Genomic DNA, 23,928 nt, shown 5'->3' with positions numbered 1-23,928 from the left:
AGCCTCCTGGGCCAGCAGGGTGGGGATGCCCAGCCGCCGCAGCACGCTGGCCGACCAGTTGGGGGTCTGTCTGGGCAGCCCCTGGTGGTCTCAGGAGGAGGGAGTGGGAGCAAGACGGCAGCCAAGCCGGGGAGGAACAGTGCCTGGGCTGTGCTGAACACGGGAGCCTGCTCTTCAAGGGCCAGGGAAATTTTTGGGATGGGATGCTGGAGGAGAAGTTCAGAAGGCGAACAAGGTGGGATGCTGTAGCTGTGCATGGGACAAGATCTGTGACTGGGGACTGCTGGGTCCACTGGAAAGCAAGGAGGCTGCAAACCCCGTCAGAGAGCCACAGCAAGCAGCTGCCCAGCCTGTCACCCAGAGTGAGATGCCCAGGAGCGCTGGGGGCACCGTCCCCCATCCCTGGCGAGGTTGGGCACCACAGTCCCCCACCTGCAGCGGCACGCGGAGCTGCAGCTCCTTGGCGTAATGGCTGAGCACGCTCCAGGGCGCGCTCAGCAGCAGGTAATGCACCACCTTCTTCTCCACGCGGGTCATGTGCTGGGAGAAGGGGACCCCAGCGGAGATGAGGCTGCTGGCACCAGTACACGACCCTGCAGGAGGCACCAGAGTGACTCCGCACTGGTGTGGATCAGCCTGGCGGAGCTGACCCAGTGGAGAGGAGCACAAGCGCATCCCACCCCACGCTCCAGCTCAGCTGCCCGCAAGCCCAGGTTCCCCTACCGTGTGCGGGCCCCCGCGGCGTGGCATCCCTCCTCCCAATTCACAGAGCAAGGCTGCGGTTATCACAGGGGGTAGAAATTTGAGGTCAGGTCCCAGGGTACCTTTTCCATGTGGATCCCAGCAGCATGAAGCTTGTCCAGAAATTTCTTCCACCAGGTCCTGTGGATGGTGGCAGGTCTCAACTGGAAGTCTCCATTCTCACGGCTGTCCTGCTGCCCACTCAGCTCCCAGGGGATGGTTTCCCACACCAGGGCAAAGTCTGTGTCAAGGAAATGGAGCTTATGCCCACCCCATGGCCAGGAAGGACAGCAGACCCCAGACCCATGCCTATGTGTCCCTGTCTGGCAGGACATGGTGCTCTCATGGAGCTGGGCATTGTCTTGTGAGTAAAACAAGGGGTCGAGGGAAGGACATGCTTGGTCTGGAAGGGGCTGCCAGCCACCTCGCTCGGGTGTTTCTAGCACAGGAGGCAGGAGGCTAGAAAACCCTGTTAACATGAGTTGAGGACTGTGGCCATCTTGCAGAAGGAAAAGACTTGAGCACCTGAGCAGGGCAGCGCTTGCCAGAGCTTGCAGGAGGTCTGATGTCCTCTGGACGTGCTGTACAGACCAGCCATGGTCAGCAGGACCTGCTGCTGCCAGCTCCAGCCATGGAGCCCAGGGGCTTTCCCCACATTCCTGAACCCAGCGGGCCCCAGCCAGCCCCAGCCTCCTCACCAAGATGGAAAGGAACCAACCTCAAAGACAAGCCTTTCTCCCTCACCTATCCTCATACAGCCATCGCTGAAGAAGTTGGCTGTGTTCTTCTGGTCCAGGGCTGCGTCGCTGGGCTGGAAGGCATACGGAGTGATGAGAGCAGCGATTCCCCAGGCAGCTCAACGGCGACGGGGACAGACTGCAGCCACCCACCTGGGGGATTTGGATGGCCTCCTCAGACTGCCGTAGCAAGCACTTCTGCCCTCCTGCCCCACCAGGCTGCAGTGGGGATCATCCATGGTCCTCCTCCGCTGCATGGCAAACCTTCATGCTCCTTCCTCCTGGTGCTGAGAAGCAGATCCAGGCAACTGGGTCCCACCCATGGCACATGGACAGCCCCACCACCCCTTCTGGTGGTATTGGACCCCCACTTTTCTACTGGCCCCTCAGCTCCTGCCCAGGTATGGTGAGACCTGGGACCCTGCTCTGTCTACTATCAGGAATTCTTCCAGCTGGAAAACAAGGAGACACAAGCGGTCAGTGGTCTTGTGCAGTGTCCTCCCTTCACATCACCACCTAGACCCCCTCCAAGTGACCCTCTCCTCCACCACCTCGGCCAAAGACGTGGTGGGGAACCCCAGCCTTGCATCTTTTCTCAACAGTTGTCTCTGTCACTGTGGGGAAGGACTTTCCACCACCTGCCCCCCAGGGCAACCCAGCTCGAAGGCACATCCACCAGCATGTGTGACCCAGTGATGGAGAAGCCAGGGACGCCCTCTCTGCCCCAGAAACTGTGTCCAGTTCATGCCCAAGCACTCCACGTCCAAAAGACTTGGCAAACCGAGCTCCCCCAGCTCTCAGATTTGGAACTGGAAACCTCGAGAAGCCAAGGTAGGAGATGGGAACCTCACATGATGGCTGACACCGGCTCAGACACACAGGACCTGAATAAGGAGCCAGAAAGATGCCTTCTGCAGAGGCGGGGGGACAAGGAGGGTGTTGCAGCAGCATGCATGGCAGCCAGGCAGGGAAGACATTGCACATGCAGTGAAAGGAAAAACTGCTCTTCCAGTGCAGCCTCCACTTAAAAAAGGAGCCCGGGAACCCGCCTGTGTCCTTCATTAATGTATTTTGTTATCGTGAAGACCGTTACTGATCAGGGGCAAGAGCTGCTGGTTCAGTTTTGTGCTCCTTGAGTCTGATGTTTGTGTTTTAGCTGGCTTGGCGGTTGCACTCCAGAGATCCTGGATAAGAGCCACCAGCAGCACTGCTGAGAGCGAGGACTACACGTCAGCCAAGGAAACCAGCTCTGTCAGTAACAGAGCAGAGTAAACGCATTCTCATTTCCCCAGATCTTTAGTGGGGGCTGGCCTGGTTCATTACCACAATCACACAGCATGCCCACAGCCACGGCCTTTTACACTGTGGCTCCAAGTTCGTTGCTAAACAGTGGGGAAAGTGAGTTGGCCTTTCTAGTGACATCAGATTGCTCCTCAGAAAGGATGTGACTCTTCATTGTTACTTCCAAGACAGATGGTGTAAAAGAAGAAACACCAGACAGCCTCAGTTTCTCAGGTCACCATGTACTCCCAGCCAAAAGCAAAGTGGGCACAACATCCCTTTGCAGAAGCCATTGACAACCTACACCAGCAGAGCTCTTCTGATACATGAGCTTCTTCTGGGCATCAGTGGAGCAGGAGGAAGACATCTGCTAACTTCACCTAAAAGCATTAGAAACCCGTTCCTCAAAGCAAGGAAGTCATGGGAACAGGCTGGGCCTCTTGCTGTCACAGTAAGGACTGGTTAGTGTGGAGTTAAAATGTGCTTGGACCATGAAGAGATGTAAAGGTGTCATGAGGAGCCCGAGCTTCTGAATGTTGGCACCACCAAAACGTCCCTAGCTGGGCTCCTCAAAAAGGCCAGGTCCCTCCTGGGAAGGTGGCCCTGCAACCACGCTGTGACAATCCACCAGACATCTGGTGGATTGCACGAGGCAACCAGCAAGAGACCCACACAACGAGATGAAGACGCGCCTGGGATTGCAGCAAATGTGAAGTCAGTCGTGCTGGGGGCCTGGAAAATGAGGAATGTGCTTGGGAATTGGGGCAGAGCCGTGCTGAGCCAGGCAGAGGCGCAGGTGCCAACCTCCACCCATTTCCCTTCCAGCATCTCAGTCCCCTTCCGCCAACCCCGTCTAAACTTCCACATCTTGGGCCAAATTCTAGCTTCATTTACACCCTTTGCAACTCCTGCCAAGTCAAAGGGGTTGCTAGTCAGCACTGAATTTTGCTCAGTTTGGATCCTGAGACCTTTCAAAGCCCCACTCAGACTATCCGGGAGGGCTGGGGCAACACATGCCAAGCGCAGAATCTCCCCAAGGAAACACATCCATGTCCTGAAAAGCTCTGGGCTGATCTACCCCGTAAAATCCTCCGTCGCACCCAGAAGTCCTTTTGACATCTGGAGCACATGGGCACACAGCTCTGCTGAGCAGCGACTCCAGACCTAGCTCTCCAGCTCCTTGGGGCGCAGTATCTGGTCATTGCTCCCAGCGGACAGTGATAAAAACCTCAGCCGATCCCCACAACGGCCCAAGGAACAGGCACCTCTGAGCCCTGCTTTGGAGCCAGGGAGGAAGAGCATGGCGAGGAAGCAGCGGCAAGGCCAGGCACCGGCCAGGAAGCTGGATGAAGGGGGCTGCTGCATCCCGCCCCGCTCCTGCGGCTCCCAGCGAGACCCCCAAACCTGCAGCTTTTCTGTCAGGGCCCCTGCCCACTTGTTCCTCCCGCGGTGCCGGATCCGAGTGCCGGCACGCCACAGGGCAAAGGGGTCCTCCTGCCCAACCGCCGCTCCTCACCTGCTTCTCCTCGGGTGGGGAGGGAGCGGGAAGTGCCACCCCGTTGCTCTAACCCAGCGGTCAACGGCTGCTTCCCGTCTTGGGAAACACCAGGTTCCCTGCGTAAGACGGATAGAGATGGAGGGGGAGGAGGAGGGGAGAATGGGTTTGCAAGCACCTTCCTTGGAGCAGCCTGGAGAAGGCCCTGCTTTTGTTTGAGCTGGAGGTGGGGACTCAAACGGCCCTGGACAAACAGGGTTCAGCGGAGCTTGGGGCCACGTGCGCAACAAGCCTTCGAGAGGCAGCGAAGGGCAGCAGGTCCACCCCCCGCACCCTGGAGGGTCCAGTGCCTGGCCAAGGCACAAGGATTTTGGGATGCCAGGGAAGCTTTAAGCATCATGCTTACCTCACACCTGCAAGAGAAAAGTTTCTGCTGGTTTTTGCAACTTTGGGGAGAGAAGGGGAAAAAGCCCACCTCTGTTTTGCCTGTCAAGTGCTGCCAACCAAGGGGCACGTCCCCAGCCAGCAGCCCAGGGGACAACGTGGGTGTGCAGCCGCGACGGCCACTAAGCAGCAACATGCTGCTTTTACAGTACCCAGGGTGAGCTTGTGGAGCTATGGAGGGCTTAAAGCAACTCATCCCACCAAACATATGCACCTGTGGCAGAACAAGGTGAATCACCCCAGTTCGGTGGCATGGCGGGGTGCAGCTCCCCACCACCTCCAGCAGCGTCCGCGGCATCACACTCTGCGGCCGAGATGTGCCGGGTTAGCAAAAGCAACACAGCCCATGAAGGGAACCTCCAAAACTTCCCCAGGGCCACATTGTCCTGCTTAATACTACCAGTCTCCTGCCGAAGAAGGGATGCACCTCACTCTTGCAAAGATTCACATCCACGTCAGATCAGAATGAATCAAAGTACCATCTAGAGCAAATTTTGGAACACCCCTGCCATTATTTGTTATAATTCTCTACAGTTTGACAGGGCAGCAGGATGGAACTCAGCTCTCATGGGCAATGGTCCAACAAAACCTTTCAGGCTGATGTGCAGTGACCAGCACATCTCCTGCTAACACCCACACCCCATCGCTATCGGCTCTGGTCCAATCCCTACCAGAGGGAAAGGATCTGCTTCCTTAAAAAACAGCCAGGATTTGCAATTTTGCCAGAGAACTCGCAAACCTACGCATCCTTTGAACAGCTTTCATATTTAAGATACATTTCATTGCTATGTTCCTCTGCAAGTGCTATGGACCACGTTGGAAATGTCTCCCAGACACCTCACAGGTTCACTGAACAGAAAGTTCCTAAAGGCTGGCCCGGATGGAAATCTCCCCCGCGCCTGCTGCAGACCCACTCGCTCAATTCTTCTCCCGGCCAGCACACACTGAAACGCCCATCCCGGCCCGATGACACAACTGTTAGACAAACACAGCAGCAGATGGCAAATGCTTCCAGGCAGGTTTTCCAGCCACTGGAGGTAGGACGTTCAGTTGCCCAGATCAAACACAGGTGCAGAGAACAGCAACACCACATCGCCGTATTTAGTGGTATCAGGGCATGATTGATACTATTTCCTGAGTGCAAACACCATCTGTAACAAAGTGCCACCAAACCCTTACCTTGCTGACCACTAGCATTAATATATATATGTTGTATTAATTTAGTATTAATAACAAGCAAATGACAATGCTAAGACAACGCCAAATACATCAGCCACAGAACAGTCCCGACTCCTCAATTAGAGAGCTGCAAGAGGCTGTATTTGCAGAAGTGCTTAGGGAGTCCTATCACAGATAAAGCCTGCTCCAGTAGGCACTGACAGCTTGAAGATGACAGGTGTCACTCAGCAGAGATCAAATAACTTACAACAGACAGAAGTACAGCAGTGAAACAAGCAACAGTTTCATGGTAAGCTTGCTGTCTCCTCCTCCATCAGTACAAAGCCCGTTTGAGCCCCTTGGGCTGTCTCTTGTTCCTCTCCAGATTCAGGCTGCCAAAACTGCAGTGCAAGAGCATGGCACTCCAGGCAGGTGGGCTTTGTCATGAGTTTCTATCAAGGGACCTCAATGGCATTTGTAAGATGAAGGACATGTTTGAAGTCCTACCAAATAAATGGCTCCCTCTAGAGTAGGCCCACTCATTTTCAGGAAAAACCAGAATGTCCACTGAGCCTTTCAGCTTCACTTCAGGCAGCAGAGATGTCCAATATGACCATCGAGGAACTGCAGGCCACATTCAGCACTCCCCTGTTCTGGAAAGGATCTGCAAGCAGCCTCAGCTTCAGCCCAGGAAGGAGCAACATGCCTCAGCATCCGCTGTACTTTGCTCTGACAAATCTGAGGAAATCAGGAGGCAAATGAAGCCACAACCACCCATAAAGAACTTGAGTGTGGACTAGACCCCTCAACCTCCTCAAATGGAATCCATAGTCCCTCTTGTCTCACCCCTTTTAGCCCCTTTTCCAGTTCCCACCTCGGTCTACAGCACTACATTTAAATGTGGAAGCCCTGTCACTAGTGGCTCCATGATGGCCAGTAGATCATCCAGGCATGTACAACCCCGCACTGCTTTCGTACCTCAAGCTATTTGTCCTCAATCCCCTCATGACCATGTAGCTATGGTTAAAAAAAAATAAAAACTGCAGCAGAAAGGCTAACTTCTCTCCCCATTTTACAAGCAGATATTTAGCACTGACTCACATCTGATAACCTGGATAAGCATCTTTATCAGGTTCTTCTATGTCCATACTGTCACTTGTCTTTTCACATTTCAGACCACAGTTGAGCCCAGATCTGGAAAAGTGATGTTTGCAAGGACGTTACTAACCTGCAGGTGTGTCACAGCATCAACAAAAGTCAGCAAGTAGCTCCAGTCTGTTGCAAACACTTTCTGCCAAAACCTCCCCCATAAATAACAGACACAAGAACAAGGAAGTCTCTTGTGTTAAGATTTAATAATAATAATAATAATAACAACAACATTTCAAAAACAATGAGTGCATTGTACACAAGATCTGGTATTCAGTGCCTTTTATTGACAATTTGCTCTGCGAGTGTCAGTGTACTGAAGACCTGGGGAGTGGTAAGTGGATAAAAAACCCAGCTGGGACATTTCTCCAAGGAGGGCAGGAGAGAGAGGGCAGCAGGAGGTTCAGAATCGAACAAACGTCGCATCAATCTGCCGGACAGTTGGGAGCGCCAGCATGATTTTGCGCCGGTACTGGGGATCCTTCTGCAAGGGGTTTCGCTCCAGATACACAGTTTCCAAATTCTTTGCTCCTTTCAGCTCATCCAGGTCACTCCAGCTCTCTACAAGATTATCGTTCATCTGCAGAGCACATATGGGCACACTCACACAAACAGATACTTCCAAGCTAAGATGGGTTAGCAGCAACCTAGCCACACCATGGCTGCTCAGGAGGACTACCATGCTCAGGGGCAGTAATGCTGTACAGTTCTCATGCACATATAAGACCCTGTCCACGTGATCCTTCTCCCCGTGGAACCTCTGAGCGTGCTTGCCTGTCTCACAACTCCAGGCCTTGCTAATTGTCTCCAGCTTCCCCACACTGTCCTGCGTTGCGGTCAAACATCCCGCCCTTCAGACAGCATATCCAGTCCAACTGTTATGCTGGGAAAGACCCAGCAAGACACTGCGGCAATCTCTTCATACAGAGTGTCCCTGGAAATCTTTATGTCAAGATTTTCTTCCACTGCAACATCTACCTTTGCTTTCATGACTTCCCAGGAAACATCACAAAAGGTCCCAAGCTAATGCAAGAAGTGACATATTCCTCTCCTCACAAAAACTGCTTCCACACTGCAGAGAAAGCGCCAAGCTCCCTGATTCAGGTTCTCCTCCTGTCAGCCGGGGAGCTGCCTCATTGCTGGCACTACAAAGGAACTGCCATGCAAGGGTATGAATGCTTCAACCGCCTGGCAAGGAAGCAAAGAGTGCAAGGTGGCCACGTGCTGTCCAACCTAGAGACTTCAGCCACCCTTTGCTTTTGGATACAGAGGCAGTCACTACAGCAGTAGCACCTTTAAAAAAGAATTAAGAAAATAAATGGATTGCCTCTGGCCCCCCTCAACAACTGTTCTTCCTCACATTGGGATGTTCAAATCTAGGATTTGAAATTCTGCTTCCTCAAGGTGTTAAAGGGCTTTATTAGGTGGCTTCAACTCTACAGTCAGTGAAAAAAAATATAAAATTAGTAGATGCAACCTTTGTTCACATCGAAGAAAATTCTGCCCCACTCTCTATCAAAAAGCACATACCATGTTTTTTAAAAAACAATGTTAAAATGGAAAAAACCCAGGAGGGCATTTTCCATGTTCAGCTAACAGATTTTGGCCAATGCTCTGCTTTGGCAAAAGACTCTAAAAGCACTAGTGTTTTTGCAAAGGAAGTCCAATGAGGTTAGGATCTTTCTTTTACTTTCTGTAAAACAAGTGGAAACAGCTGTGCAATGCCTCCTCCTATAAGCAGAGCAACAAGCAAAGAGGAAGACTGGAGGAAATTGCAAATGATCACAACAGGTTCCATGCCAGCCACACTGCGCATCTCATTTTTACCACACAAAAGATGTCATGTTAAACTTCTCAGCTCCGTTATTTTAAGAGTTCCTTACGGAATAGGCACGGCCAGATAACACCACTAGCCATCTGCTAAGCCACACTGCAAAATGAGGAAAATGGTCCAAGTAGCCTCAACTCCAGGCTCTGGCTTGGTTTCACTTGCAGCTGCTTTCCATTCTTTTCATCTCAGCCTCTGCCCAAGAGTTTAAATAACTGAACTCCAAGTCACAGACATAAAGCAGCACAACTCTTATCCTCAGCCTTGACATGCAGAAACTCTACAAGAGCTAAAGCATGTGCCAACTCATGAACATCTGCTGCTTTTTTTCGCCCGAAACATGAGATTTATACACAGCTCCCAAATATGGCAGGGTACTGATGTTTCAGGAGGGGATGTCTCCGCATATTTCCTGATCAGACTTATGAATGACAAAAGGGCTTAGCTATTTAGGATGCCAGAAAGAAACAGAAGCAACCCTAAACAGTTATCTACCTCATAGGAATGGAAGTAAACCAGAAGATGGTTTCATTTTCTTCATATTTATAATGACATGGACATATCAACTCTGCTCTAAACAGGTACTGTGCTCCAGTGCAGTGCTGAGATGATATCAGCTTCCCCAATTACACTGTCATGCTCACTTAAAGGAAGATGAGATCTGCAAAAATAGGGCACAGAAGGGCTGTTTCATAACCATCACAAGAGTGAAGGCAAGGCCTATTTCTGGGGTAGAGACAGGCTCGTTACCACTAAGCAAAGCCCTGCAAAAATTTTTTTAAGCTCAACTCTTTCCTTAGGGGAAACCATTGTACTCTATCCATGCAGACTGTCAAGATCTTAAAGTTGGTCACCAGACCACAAGTTTACTCCAAGACATGCGTGTACACCACCCTCCCACAGCTCCCCAGCAGAAGGATTTCCTTCATCATTGTACACACAATTCAGGGAACAGCTCCAGCCTGCGCTTACCCAAAATTCCTGCATCTCTGTTAGGTGACTGATATTTTCAATCTTCTTGATTCTGTTGGATGCAATGTCCAGCATTGTGAGTTTGTTCTAGACAAGCAAACACAAAAACATTAGACCAGATTTTATCTTCTCTGTCCCACCTTTTTCAGGCCCAGAGTCAGAAACTGTCAGAAGCAATGACACATTATTGCCAGATGCTTACATGCAGCACAAGAACTCTCACTGCCTAAATATAGCAAGGAAGACTGTTTTTAATTAAGCTGGGTTACTGACCTCCCAGAAGCCATGTGACAAAAAGGAAAGCAATTACTGGCCGGATGGCAACTGCTAGCCAAGGGCTCCTAAAAAGTGAGCTTTCCTCATAGTACATTAAGAAAAGGAATCCATTAAAAATCAGATCATAAGTGTCCTCTCGAGCAGCAGAGTTGAACAAACTTTTTACAGAAGGAAACTCAATGGTTTTAGAAAAAGGGTTTTTTTCTGCCTTGCACACAGCCAGCCAAGTTCCAGATTCCCTCTCTCCTCTGACAATGCTGTCTACTGTTGGGCAAGAATGAAAATGCTACAGGCTTCTGTGAAATCAATCCTATCCAGAAGTCTAGAAACGTATACTGACAGGAAGGCAAGTCACATGCCATGGCTTGTCTTTCTACTCCCAGCTCCAGTTGTTGTCCTACAGAAAAGAACTCATGGTTATCTACAAACTGCTGTCTGAAAGGTTGCAGCAGAGACAGCCAGCTGTGGCCACCAGTCTTTCCATTGCTGAAGATTGGCCAGGGTGCTGCAGTAACCACATCTCATGCTTCCCCCCCACCAGGTGATGAAAACAATTCTATTCCAGAAGATCTGGAGGAGCTTCACCCATGCAAGATACTTTAACATAACAAATACTTGCATCACATTCAAGAGACACGGGACCCCACATGTAACTGGGGAAGTTGAGGAACAAAAACTTCCAAAAAAGCACAGCGACTAACAGGAACAGCTTAGGGCAGCAATTCTGTCACGCAGTTAGCAAAAGCCTGCTCACATTGTTCTCCAGTCCCTCGATGACTTCGATGCCATTGTGGCTGAGGTACAACTCACGCAAATTCACCAAGCTCTGCAGCCCCTCAATCTTGGTCAGGCGGTTGTTCTGAAAGTGTAACAGTAGTTTAAGTCCACTCTAAACAAACCAAAACCCAAGTGAGTCTTTGGAGAAAAAGCATTCCTTTGAAGAATGGATGGGAAAGGGAAACGGTCTGCTTGGGTCCACAATGATCTCCATGAGCTCAACCCGTTTTATCTCTGTACCACCAACGCACAAGGAAGTTCCATGGGAGACAAAGTCTCTAAGTTTAGAAGAATCAGACTCTGACCTTCCCATCAAAAGTTGTAGCCTGAAAGATTTCCACTTGGTGTCTTTAGAAACAGCAGGCGTACGCATTGATAGCATTCATTTTGTAGGTCTTATTAATGGAATGGTCAGAAGGGAAGTTATAACACTTCAGTCCCAATACCCTTTGCTGTACATAATTCTTTACATCCTATAGAGTAACAATGCATACAGGTACTACAACATGTAGCGAGTAAGCCTTTCTTACCGACAGCTCTAAGAGATATTAGAATGCACTAGCATTGTCATATGGATGAGAAGGAGACTCAATGAATAATAATATTAGTTGAGTATCTTTTATTCCACCTTTTAAAAAGGAACGAACTTTCCTTAAGCTCATTAAGGACAGATTTCATTCACTACAGGCTTGTTCACATTTCCTCCCTCTTCAGGAAGGCGGTAGTAACACTGAGCCCACTGCCATTATAACAACTTCCCCGGCATAGCTCATTTGATGTTAATGTAATGTATTAGAAAACAGTCTTTCAGGGATGAAATGGGGGATAACATTCATTTCCTGTTCGTTCTTCCATAAAATGATAAAACAAATGTTTGATTTTTATCAGTGTCTGCCAATCTCGTTTAGTATGAAAGGATGAGAAAAGACAGCACATAGAATGTCACACTTTTTTCCAGTACAGGAGTTTGATTCAAACACTGAAGACCTGCTGATTCAGAAGAGCTTATCATATATCACAACATGGTTCATGTAACCAAGGCTGTTCAAAACGTAACAGTACAAAGTAGAATCAATACCTGTATACTGAGCACAGTCAAGTTCGTCAGTGCATCCAAGTTCTGGAGCTTGGTGATTTTATTCTTTCCAAGAAACAGACTGTCAAGATTAGCCAACGTGTCGATGTTTTCAATTGCCTGCAAAATGACCGAAGGAGACAGTGTTATTGCTGTGATGCAAAACTCTAACCTGTAGACGTGGTTGGCATTTTATAGCCTTGACCCATGTAGCCGCACTCCTGAGAAACACAAGCCTGCCAATTCCAGAACACAAAGTGTGCACAAGTCAGGGCCTCCCTTGTGATGCAAGGGCAGAGTAAGTGCAGGACTTTGTGCAGTGACAGTGAACCTCAGCCCATGTGACAGCTGGCTTGTGGCACTCCGCTGATTTTCAGCAAGGGTCACGTTGCTTTGTCTTGGCTGTTGCCTCCATTGTCCAGGCAAGAAAACAGAGAATGAAAAGGCTCAGGGAGCACTGAGAGTGACATTCCCTGGGCCACGAGATGTATTCAGAGCAGGAGATACTCAGTTTTAAAGTAAGAAAAATCTGTCATTAGTGAACGGAAAGAGAAACTGGGAGGAGAAAATACAATTTGCGAATTTAGTCCTGACCATCGGTGACTGCATAACACAGTCAGAGGCAGGCTGTTTAGATTCTCTGTGCAACAGTTTCTCTGTCGTTAGCAAGGTTAACTACCTCATGGGTGTATGTCTTAATATATTTAACTACTGGCTATATATTCCTGCTATTGGCAGAACATACACTTATCAATTTAAGTGATGTACATGTTTTAAATACACATGCTACTGGCAGAACATACACATTATACCAGTTTACGTCCTGAGCTCAGCCTTCAGTGGGAGAAAATAAGGATCTCTGTGAGGTATCAAGAACCATATTGTTTATTTACAAAGGAAGGGGCACCAGAAAGCATGAACAGAAGAGAGAATAATGGGCAAGAAAAGGGGAAAAGGGTGGACTTGCAAAAGGTGGCTGTAAACGGAAGGAAAGAAAACACAATGGCTTTTCGCAGGGGGAAAGCCTTTTGATTCAAAAAGAAAAAAAGGTGCTGTTAAAACAGACAAGAATTTTAAAAACAGACTTCAGCTCACAGAAAAACAGTAATATGAATATATAGATACACACACAGCTGTGCATCTTGTGCTCAGGTATCTTGTGACAACTCAGCTTTTCCACATCCTTTTTGCCTGGAAGAGTTTCAGTGACCAAGAGTGCTGGCAAGACAAGCCACTGAGTCCTAGCATCACTTCGGACACATACCCTGTGCTTATGTGGGTGTGCGTTTACGTCTGTGTATAAAGGAAGGAAGACAAAGATGGACACACACTATGAATTTATAGATACATTCTGGAAAGGAAAGAAGCTTTTCAAGCTCTACTCCACAATTGCCAATAGATTCAACATAAGGTGTATGTCAGCTCAGATTTGGATTCACCCTCCTTCTAGCCTATCAACTTACCCCCTGTTTTGACCTTGCAAGAAAATGATAGATTTGTTGCTCATTGGCAGCTCCCCAGCCCTGAGGAGGATACTGAGAAGAAATAGTCAGGGAAAAAATAGCTACTTAAAGCTATAAAAAAGTCACACTTAAGCCAGAGTATGAAACAGATGGACGTGAGGCGAAAAAACCTAAGGACCAAATAAAGAAATGCTTGCCTTACAGTTGCTCAGTCCAACTTTGGAAAAAAAGCATGAAATGCATCAGCTCAAGCATAAACTCCGCTTCCCCACACCATTCATACAAAAGGAACAGAATTGCAAGTGCTTACTAAGTCAGGATGGACTCCAGGGTAAGTGCACGCCGCAAGGTTAGAGTGTGCAGCAAAATGACTAAGACAGCATTACTGCAGAAGCTTTAAATGCACAGGGCAGAAGTTTGTTAGGCACATCAGAGACAACAACGCTGCCTTAACAGACAGTCCATAGGCTTTTACCCTAAAGAGTTAAGGACATGACCACCTGTAAAAGCACATAACCAGGCCACCTCACCAACAGAAAACTATTAATAGAGGTGCCTCCAAATAACATGAGATATATTTCTTAATGCCTAGCCTAGGCACTGGTTACTTACTCCAGTAAAGCAATTAGAAGCATAGAAAAGTGCTGTTTGAAGAAGCCAGCATAGAATTAACAGACAAACAGAAAAAACACCACTAAAAATAAAGTAATTTAAGCAGCTTGTGTTACCCATACAGTGATAAATTTGGTTTTTTTGGTTGTTTTGCTTTGTTAATATGCTCAGGCTCAACACTGAGAAAAATAAATACACATAAATCTAATCTAATTGTTTAAAAGATATTCTTTGGCTTGACAACATTGGTGACAATGTACCACCCAAGTATCTATTCAGAAATCCAGCTGGATTTTTCTTTCTTTTGGCAGAAGGTAATGATGCTTAGATATGGAATACAGTACACTCTTGAAATGTAAGGATCAGTGCGCTCAGCCTGTTATGTTTCCGAATAAAGGAAAGTGCATCTCTAACTCATGTTCCCCCAAACTATGCAAACCCTATGATTCCTCATCACCCATCTGATCTGGCTGATATTCTCACACTCTAGATTTATTCCCCTAAGTAATTTCATCTGCAAAGCAGAAATTCCTTCGGATGGAAAAGAAGTCAGTCCAGTTTAGATTTAGGAGCAAAAGAAAATTTTTCCAGTCCATAAAAGCAGCAAACATTTCTGCCTTAAAAGGCTGTTTATAATAGCTGAAGTTTCCTTCCTTTCTAGAAAAGTGTGCTTCCACAAGGCTTGAAATACAGAGGACAAATAGTTGTTTTCCTACTTTGCTTTTTTTTTTTTCAGGGATTGTAAATGGGGAGTGCCAACTCAGACCACTTTCAGATTGAAATGCACTCGTTACAAGTATTTTCTAAGGCATTTATAATTGAAAAAGCTTCTAAAAAAATCAATAGTTTACTTTGCATGTTGCAAGTCTTTTGTGTCATGTGTTTCACCAGTTCTCTTACAAATTGGGCAAAATGCAGAAAAGCATACCTTAAGGATGGGAGAGACTACTCAGAACTGCTTCCCTTTAAGATGCACGGATTTTAAATCACCTCAATTGAAAAGGTCACAAACTGCACAATTAAAAAAAGTAATCAGCAGTACAGTATCAGGGTTTTGAGGCATTTCAGAGCAAAGCCTCAAGAAAATCTTTCTCCTGAGTGAGACTGACGTAGCAGGTTATCAATCACATGTACAAATCAAACCAGAATTAAATTTGCTTTCAATAAGTTTTATGACCACAGTGCCAGCCTCTAGAAAGGTAAGAGAAAACAGAAACTGCTAGTTTTGATAGGCTTGGCTCTCTAGCAGGAAGAAACCATCAGCTGCAAAAGGCAACACACAGGGAATGGATGAGTTCACTGAAAGACAGAAATTCATAAATAGCAATTTAGTAGCCAGGCACTACATGCATACTTAATTAAAGGATCCAGCATGCACAGCAATAAGCAATTACACATTAAATGACTGGAACAATAAAAACGAAATTGCAAGTAAAAGCCAATGAAGTGCACTTTCAGAAAAGACTGATCTCAAGCCAAAGAGCTCGAAATTTTCCAGCTAACATCTTGGAGAGCAAGCCTACCCGAATTCGATTGGATCCCAACTCTAACATCTGTAGCATCTGCAAGTTGCTCAAATTCTCAATTTTGCTGATTTTGTTGTTGACAAGGAAGAGTTTTTTCAGTTGGGTAAGCCGATCTAGTCCTTCAATGTGTCGCAGAACATTAAAGGAGATGTCCAGGATTCTGAGGCAAAACAAAACAAAGGTCTCTTCAGTCCATAAGGCATGGATGATTCTGGAAGAGGCACTTGCAAATTGTTGGGGAACCTCACTATCTGCAGAAATCAAGCACTTTGCTAGGCCTGGAAGTTAAGAGTTGTAAGTGTCATTTCCTTTTATCAGGAATGACAACAAACTTAATTTCCAAAATACTTCTATAGCATGTCAGGGAAAAATAGAGGAAAAAAAAAATTAAATCTGTCACATGCACCAGATAGTCATCAGTTTTCCCAGCCATGGAGCTCCCATCGTGGAAGGAAGCCAATCTTCAGTACTGCATATTCCCTGGGAAAGATGCGTGCCTGCAAGATCTGCCTCTCATAAGCATAAAACAGTTATGACTGCAGGAAGTAGGCCAGTCCTCCTTGCCCCAGTGTGAAGAGTTTTGTAATGTATATCCAGAGTGATCACAGACAAGTACCTGAAACAGGGAAAAGCGCTACTCCTTCCCTAACACCCCCCCAAAAAAGTCATAATCTCACCTGAAATCTCTTTGTCATTTTCTGCAGGAATAAAAACTTGTTATGCAGAGCTCAGGCTGCCAAGAGCAAGGGGTGCCCGAGTGCTTCTGCACATACACAAAAGCTGCAGCCACCTATCATTCTCACTGCCTTAAACAGCACACATTTCATTTCCAGCTGACTGACTCTGGTGAGCTTCAAGATAATGAAATTAGTTTACGGCACAGGTTAAGTATCAATGGAGAACAAACATGATCCTTCACAGAGCACCCAAATGAACCATGAGAAAGGCCTGGGCGATAAATACTGGAATAAGTACAGCATGAGTAACTCAGTGAGCAGCAAACCACCCTCAACCTAATCCTGGTGATTCCCCTGGACTCACTCAAGTTCCACCAGGGACTCCAAGTTCTCAATCTTCCGAATTTGATTGTCATAGAGATCCAGTTCCCGCAAGGTCTGTAATTGCTCCAGGTTCTCAATGCGCTTAATCAAATTCTGACGGAGACATAGAGTCTAATAGTTGGGGAAAAGTTTAAAAACAAACAGGAAAATGGATATGAATGACAGCATGTAATGCCTTTTGGCATACAGACAGTAAGTTTTTGGGGTTCCGCCCCCCCTGGGTTTTGTTGGTGGAAGGGTGCATTGATGTTTTTTTCATAGAATCTTTTCATGTTTTATTCCAACTCTACAGAAGAAAATCTTTTTACCACAAAGATGGCGGGATACTAGAACAGCAGCCCAAAGAGGCTACCTAATCTCCATCCTTGGAAATAGTCAAGAGCTTGACTGCAGAAGGCCTTAAGCAACATGCTCTAACTGGACCTACTTCGAGCAAGGGTTTACTAGAGACCTCCAGAGGTCCCTTCCAATCTACATGATTCTATTTTAAGCCTGCTGCGCAAGTGCAGAATGTGTCTCTTGGGATGAGTCCTGATGTGCTGTCTCTCATCTGCTTCCAAAACCAACTTGCAAAACCCCAGGATTGTCATTACTACTTGACAAATGGGTAAACACTATCTCCTTCGGCTAAACGTGAAGTGAACTCATCAGGATCTCAGCCAAAAAGAGACTCCTGTATCTTCCTTTCATAGGTTTGACATGCAAAAATCTCCAGCTCCAAGAGGCATTCTTTATTCATTAGGACTGTTACCTTCACTTTCTTGAGCACCTCAAATCCTTCAATCTTCCCGATTCGGAAATGATTCAAGTCAACATCCTGAAAGAGAAATGGGGGGATTCAGCACTTGTTTCAAAACACTCTTCAAAGACCAACCTGGTACTTTGTTATAAGGAAAATGATGGTCTTACAAAATGTGGAGCTCATTAAAACTTCCCTTCAAAGAGCCTGTGAAAATTTGGTTTGGCACATGATTTTACCACCACAAGCTTGTCAACTGCAAACACAGTATATGCAAAAATGGCAACAACCCTTTCCTGAGTCTAAGCACTGTTTTGGCAAAATTAGAAATCTTTTGCATTAAATTCTGAATTTACTGAGACAGGCAAATTCTTCTGTCTACCATGAATAAAGTGTTGCATAAAATTCTCTTACCCACTTTGCTAGGGCTTAACTGGAACACACCTTGCTATTTCCAGTTCCAGGCCTCAGATGAACAGGAACCACAGATAGTTCAAATAATCTTGTGGTTCTGTGATCATCAACTCTGCACTGGCAATCACCTGATGCACTTCACATCTGTGCTGTCCAGCCCCAGATGTTCCAGTTCTGCAGGTCAGTCAAAGAGAAATAGAGCACTTCACCACCCAAGCTCAAAAACTCTCCAGCTAACAGGCTCCTGAGGCTGCCAATGCCAAGGTACAAGGCCAGTTAAGTAGTTGTGCCTACTACAAGTCATGGGTCTGACAGCAGCAATCACTTCATTAAAGATCTCTCACAAAAGCTCATAGCCCTTCAATAATGCTTGCAGCATAGCCCCATTTTCAGTGCCTCCATGCTTAATCTAAAACTCTAAATTACTAACAAAACATTTCAGCTACTGATTGAGAATAAAACACCTCTCCTAGTCTAAAAGCTCTGAATCAGTTCTAGGGAAGATCATGATAGCCAGCACCTTCAGAAGAATTACATCTTTTAACCAAGTTTCAATACTTGCCTTTGTCTACCTTTTCTTCCCACTGTATAAAGCCCACAAGGACAAAAATCTGCCTTTACCTCAGCTTCTGGGTCCAGGCTAATCGTCTCCATGTCCACTGGTGTCTCTGCTTCTCCTGCAGGAGAAGCAAATACATTATGAACTTCTGCTACCTGATAGCTAAAGGCAAGATAACAGTGGCTAACATTTGGAAAGACAAAGGGACCAAATGCTCCTCAGAAGAAGAAACACATGAGATGCACAGTTCATTAAAATCACGCAGATTTTAATGCAGATCACAGCTGCATTAAAAATATGCTTCATCTATTTGGCTTTCATTGTCACAGCTAGTCATGAAAAAAAAAACGTTCTTAACAGTAGAATTTCATGTCTAGATGCAAACGACAGAAAGAACAGCACCTTCCTCAGCCTGCCTGTGTGGCTGCTGAATAATGCTGGCTTAAGACTGATCTGGGCAGGATTGCTTTTCTTCACACTTGGGGTCATCATTCCTCTAAAGGATGCACCATCCAAAGTGTCTATGCTCCTCTGACAACCTAATACAACATTGCCAAGAAAGAATCTAAACTCTCTACTGACAGTGGCAGGAATGAACAAGCATCTCAGCAATCACACCCTTCAGCTTTTCCTTCATAAATACCGTCAGTTTTTGTGAATGCTGTGCACACTTCTGCATGGATCTCCCTTCTTTTGTTTGACTGAACTCACTAATATGCCAGAAAACATTGTTTATCACACTGCACACATTCTCTTGGGAAATGCCTTTATAGCTCTGGAAGACAGCCCAACATTTGCTGTGCTTCTATCGCAGCACAAGAGGGAGCAAAGTTTACTGGATAAATTCATGCTGAATAATTCATGCCCAACTCCCATTTATTGAAGATGGTGTGCTGGCTGCATCAATTTCCAAAGAAAGTCTAATGCAACTTTGCAAAACAGACATACAACACGCAACCCCTACTTCACACATGTGGGTTCTGTGTGTACTACCAAAAAAACAAGGAACTTTAATTACAGTCAAATCCCAAAGGCTCTGCATTAACTCCTGCATGTCACGGTTTAGCATTTAGACACTGCATTACTGTATGCAAGCTCATTCCATTAACCCAGAAGTAATGACAATTTTTATAGCCCAGCATGGTTACCACATCCTTTTAAATGCCAAATGTCCCCTATACTTAATAAGTACTTTTCCTACTGATGCTCAGCATTGTTAGCAGTGTTGTAAGGATGAGCAGTACAAGCATTACCATTTTTAATACAGCCATCAAACTCTGAGGTTTTGATAGCTCCATACCCCATCATTTACCTTGCAGTATTTGGGCTACTGCTCTTGCCTGGACATTCAAACAGCAAAGAGCACTAACTGAACTGACTCACAGAAGTTAAGACTGAAAGCAAACCTCTGCCTCTAATCTTTTAACATTCTTTAAAGCATAAATTAGCAGGGAGCATAAATTATATTTTGGTGATGTGAAATGAGCTGGTAGGTTTGGTGACATTGAATGGTGGTATAGAAATGCCACCAAAACTGACATGCATACATATGCTTGGCAGCATTTTAGCAGTGGGCAACACTTATTTTTCTTCCAGATCAGGAGCTATGCACTTCAGCAGGGGAGTGGGATACTCTATCCTGCTGCTACCAAGGCTGCATCTCTTTGACCTACTTCCTGGCTGCAAGGGGCTGCCAGCACAAAGTGCTCCAAACAGGCACCCTAGCTGAATTTACAGCTAACAGTTATTTGAGAGATCACATAAAAAAACTAAACAATTCCCCCTGTATTAAGTTGTACTAGCAGTAAGTTAGTGCTCATGGTGAAGAAACATCTGCTTTTGAGACTTTAAAGTTGTGCAACAGCAAAGTCATTCATGCACTCGGTAAAAATATTCTTCAACCAAAATAAAATTCAAGTTAAAACAAAAATAATGCTTCAACTTTGTTAGGCTGCCAGGCGTTTCATCACAGCACCCATTACAGACCGTTTATACACAGTTGGTTTTGGCAACATGTTAAATACTCTGTTCTGGGATCTGTCAAAGGGTAGCTCAGAGTGAAGGAACTTCATCAATACAAGAACATCTCCTCCTCGTATTTTGGCACATGGCTTTCCATGACCAGTCCTGGTAGAGCCAGTGTGGTGAAAAAAGCACACAAGTCTGAAGGCGCAAAACCAAATCAAACAGGATACACGTACCGAATCCACTGAAATAAAAGCAATTTAAAACTGAGCACAGAGGCACTAGCATTTATGTAATAAGGTTAATTCTCATAAAGTTTATGTACCATGTATAAAACACTCTCCATACATCAGCCCAAGTGAGATAGGTATACTGATAACACTGATAAGTCAGTATTGGTATGAGAATATTAAAGTACATTTTCTCTCAAACAAGAGAAAGAAAAATGGTTCTAGCAAATGTACAGTCCTATCAATTGTCAACCAACGTTTTATTTATGAACCAAATGGACATATAACACCCTAAACCAACCCTTCTACAATCACTTTACAAACAGAACTGCCATTTCACTTGCATGCAGTTAAGCATAAAAACAGTGCTTTAGTCCACAATTTTTAATGCAGCAAGTTTCTCAAGGGGAAAAAACACTGCTCTGACAGTGAAATTACTTAAGCAAATTTTTGTGTAACCCATGTCTGCGAGCTACGCAGCTCTGCAGATGTAGGAAAAAAATATGACATTCAGGAAACCCAAATTCCGCAGTACGGAACAGTAGTTACTGAGTTATGTAAGTTCACATTACCACAAGCATTTAAAGCAAGTAACAGCCTAACTACACTTTTTAATTGCATATGCATGAAAAAATATTATAAATAGCTAAGTTATAAACTTTCTAAACAGAGATGCTATTCCTCAGAGAAGTAGCTAAATGATAAATTTGAAATTTCAGCTGCTTGAGCTCTTTCTATTTATGATCTTCTGTGAAAAAAATGTGGAAAACTCTTAATTTTCCTTTCAGTTGAGAAGCTCAAAAGCTAGCTGCAGAAACTAACTCAAATGTTCCAAAACTATTCCTCTGCTTGGTTTCTGCCCTAGAACTTTTCTGAATACTAACAGTTCGGAAGAAGAAAAAATAACAATGCAGTCATTACTGTATCCAATGTCATTCAGCCACCCAATCGGAATGTGTTTTTCTTGCTTTCATTGGAATGAAAGTACATCACTTGAAGAATTTTCTCTAATATTATAATTCTGAGGGGAAAACCATACAAAAATACACCCCCAAATGCACAGATAAATTATGTCAGCTGAACACTCAATGTTACCTGCAAAGGAAAACTGCAACTGACTGATCTGCATGGTTGTATCAATCACATGGTGCTTGGGATGTACAATTTGCCAGGTGTGCTCTTAAATTTTTACAGACATCACCACAGCATTTTTTAATTAATATATAGAGGGTTTTTTTACCATCAATAATGAATTGCGATAGGACAAGAGGAAATGGCTTCAAGTTGCGCCAGGGGAGGTTTAGATTGGATATTAGGAAAAATTTCTTCACTGAGAGGGTGGTCAGGCATTGGAACAGGCTGCCCAGGGAGGTGGTGGAGTCGCCATCTCTGGAAGTGTTCAAGAAACGTGTGGATGTGGTGCTTCAGGACATGGTCTAGGGGACATGGTGGCGCTGGATTAATGGTTGGACTTGATGATCTTGAAGGTCCTTTCCAACCTAGTGTTTCTGTGATTCTGTGATTCTGTGAATTATACCTAGAGTTCATTTATAGTTAGGAGATGAGATTTAAAATTCTCACAATAATTTACTACTTTGGAAAATACTTTTGCAAATTCTAATGGGCAAGGTTAAGATTAAGAGGGGTCTGCAGCAGATGCACAGCAAAAAAGGATTAAAATTTGCTGCAAAAAATTTGCTGTATTATTTTACTTCCATTTCCAGACCAATGATAACATGAACATCTCTATCAAAAGGATACTGTTACACCTGATTGTTAGCCAGCACCAAAAGCCCAGATCACATCGCCATACAGGGTCTTCAGAAATGGATCTGCTCTGACAAATTCTATGCAAGCTACTGAAAAGCAAACCCTTCCATCCAACACACACAGGCTTAAAAAAGTCTGTCAACTTTTCTACCCAATGCTTTAATGCCAACAGTAAAAACAGTAGCAAAAGTTTAAAGCCAAGAGGATTCAAACATAGTTTTGACATACCTTAGAATTTTTAAATTAAAAAAAAAAGAAAATGGACAGATTGCTTCAGTCTACCTAGAAATAACAGTTTTTGCCTTCCAAAGGAATCTGGTGACTCTTTACATAAAAAACTACATATACTAAAGCAGAATTATGAAAAGCTTTTTCTATTTATTTCTAATGAACGTTTCCAACATCTTTCTACATAAAGTTACTATGTTTCCACAAAAAAAGTATGAATAAAAGTGTTTTGCATTTTGATATTAAAGATTTCAAAGAGAAACAGGGATAGGCAAATAAATAAGAGGAAAACCCAAAGGTCTAATATCAGTGGTTTCAACAAAAGAAGGCAGCTTTATTTTAGCAATGGTGACACTGTCATTTATTTATTTTTAAAGAAGATTGCTCTAGGGCAAATTCACATTGTTACCACCATCACATACCCACAAGAAACACAAAAGACCAATAAATGTACATTGCTGTACACACTTCCTAACACGATCATTTAGGTGGGCAAGGTACCTGTGGAGTTCTCGCCATTCTGCTCATCTCTCAGGCTCTGCTGACTGAGGTCTGTTACTAAGCGAACTGCTTGCTTCTTCCCTTCTTCATCTCCTGACTCCTCCGATTCAATCCGCTTATCAACTGCGTAAGATACATAATAGCAGAATTAGACTATTTTCAGCAGTGGCGCAGGGGGAAGAAGTAGTAAGTAGATATAATAACCAGGATTCACATATACCACTATGCAGTTAGTAGAAATCCTAAGTTAACTAAATGAAAGGTTTAGTCTTAAATAAAAGGCCTCTTACCCCTTGTTTCTACTTTGATTTTGGATGCACTTTTTCCTCCCATCACATCTTCCTAAAACCAACAATCTGGGAAGAAGACTGGAGGAAAAAGGAAATTTCTTAGATCAATGAAGTGCAATTCCAAAGATTACGGAGATGGAATTAGAACTATTACATTTTAAAAGCTTTTAGAAAAAATCAGTATCATGTACAATAGTACCAATGACACGAAGAAGTTAAAAGGCACAAAAGCATTTAAAAAATCCCTGCAGATAAAACCAACCGTCTCCCCAGCACAATCTGGGAGATCCCTTCCCCGTTTCCCAAGCCACAACTCTAGTGGCCACCCTGGCCCCGGGGACCTGAAGCTCCTCGCTCCTCCTCAGTCCCCCCTCAGTATTTGCTCTCGTTTCACGGGTCGACTGAGGAAAAGCAACGCCATGACAAGGAATTTCTTTCTTATTATCTTTATTTTTTCCGTCATGGTCACCTCCACAAAACTACTTCTTCCACCCCTCGCGCGTGGAGCCACCAGGGAGGGAGAAGGCATCACGCCATGCCCCAGGTAACACACGCCCTAGCCCGAGCGGCCAGCCAGGGCCCCGTCCCCCCTGGGGCAGTCGCCCTCGGGGTGGACACTCGTGGGCTGCCCGGCCTC

General features: G+C 45.3%; 1 protein-coding gene across 1 annotated transcript; it reads right to left on the bottom strand.

The window, feature by feature from the left end:
• Window positions 1-7,192: 7,192 nt before the first annotated feature.
• On the bottom strand, window positions 7,193-23,370 carry PPP1R7 (protein phosphatase 1, regulatory subunit 7). Its single transcript, XM_010293684.1, has 10 exons — window positions 23,292-23,370; window positions 23,002-23,124; window positions 18,370-18,425; window positions 17,347-17,412; window positions 16,576-16,706; window positions 15,532-15,694; window positions 11,937-12,053; window positions 10,836-10,940; window positions 9,806-9,892; window positions 7,193-7,585 (listed from the first exon to the last, which is right to left on the bottom strand). The coding sequence occupies exons 1-10, from the start codon at window positions 23,332-23,334 to the stop codon at window positions 7,409-7,411; spliced, it is 1,068 nt and encodes a 355-aa protein (XP_010291986.1). The 5' UTR covers window positions 23,335-23,370; the 3' UTR covers window positions 7,193-7,408.
• Between the last annotated feature and the right edge of the window lie 558 nt (window positions 23,371-23,928).

This window comes from Phaethon lepturus, unplaced genomic scaffold, assembly GCF_000687285.1.
Source record: "Phaethon lepturus isolate BGI_N335 unplaced genomic scaffold, ASM68728v1 scaffold39158, whole genome shotgun sequence".
Taxonomy (NCBI): domain Eukaryota; kingdom Metazoa; phylum Chordata; class Aves; order Phaethontiformes; family Phaethontidae; genus Phaethon; species Phaethon lepturus.
Note: the sequence above shows the minus strand (reverse complement) of the source record. Positions and strands in the feature narration are given on the sequence as shown.

Excerpts from the sequence above, each read along its gene's own strand:
- PPP1R7 (XM_010293684.1), bottom strand. The coding sequence starts at position 23,334 with ATGGGAGGAAAAAGTGCATCCAAAATCAAAGTAGAAACAAGGG. Across the intron at positions 12,054-15,531 it reads TGGGATCCAATCGAATTCGG|GCAATTGAAAACATCGACAC; the intron begins GTAGGCTTGCTC and ends GTCATTTTGCAG. Across the intron at positions 10,941-11,936 it reads TGACTGTGCTCAGTATACAG|AACAACCGCCTGACCAAGAT; the intron begins GTATTGATTCTA and ends TTACACTTTCAG.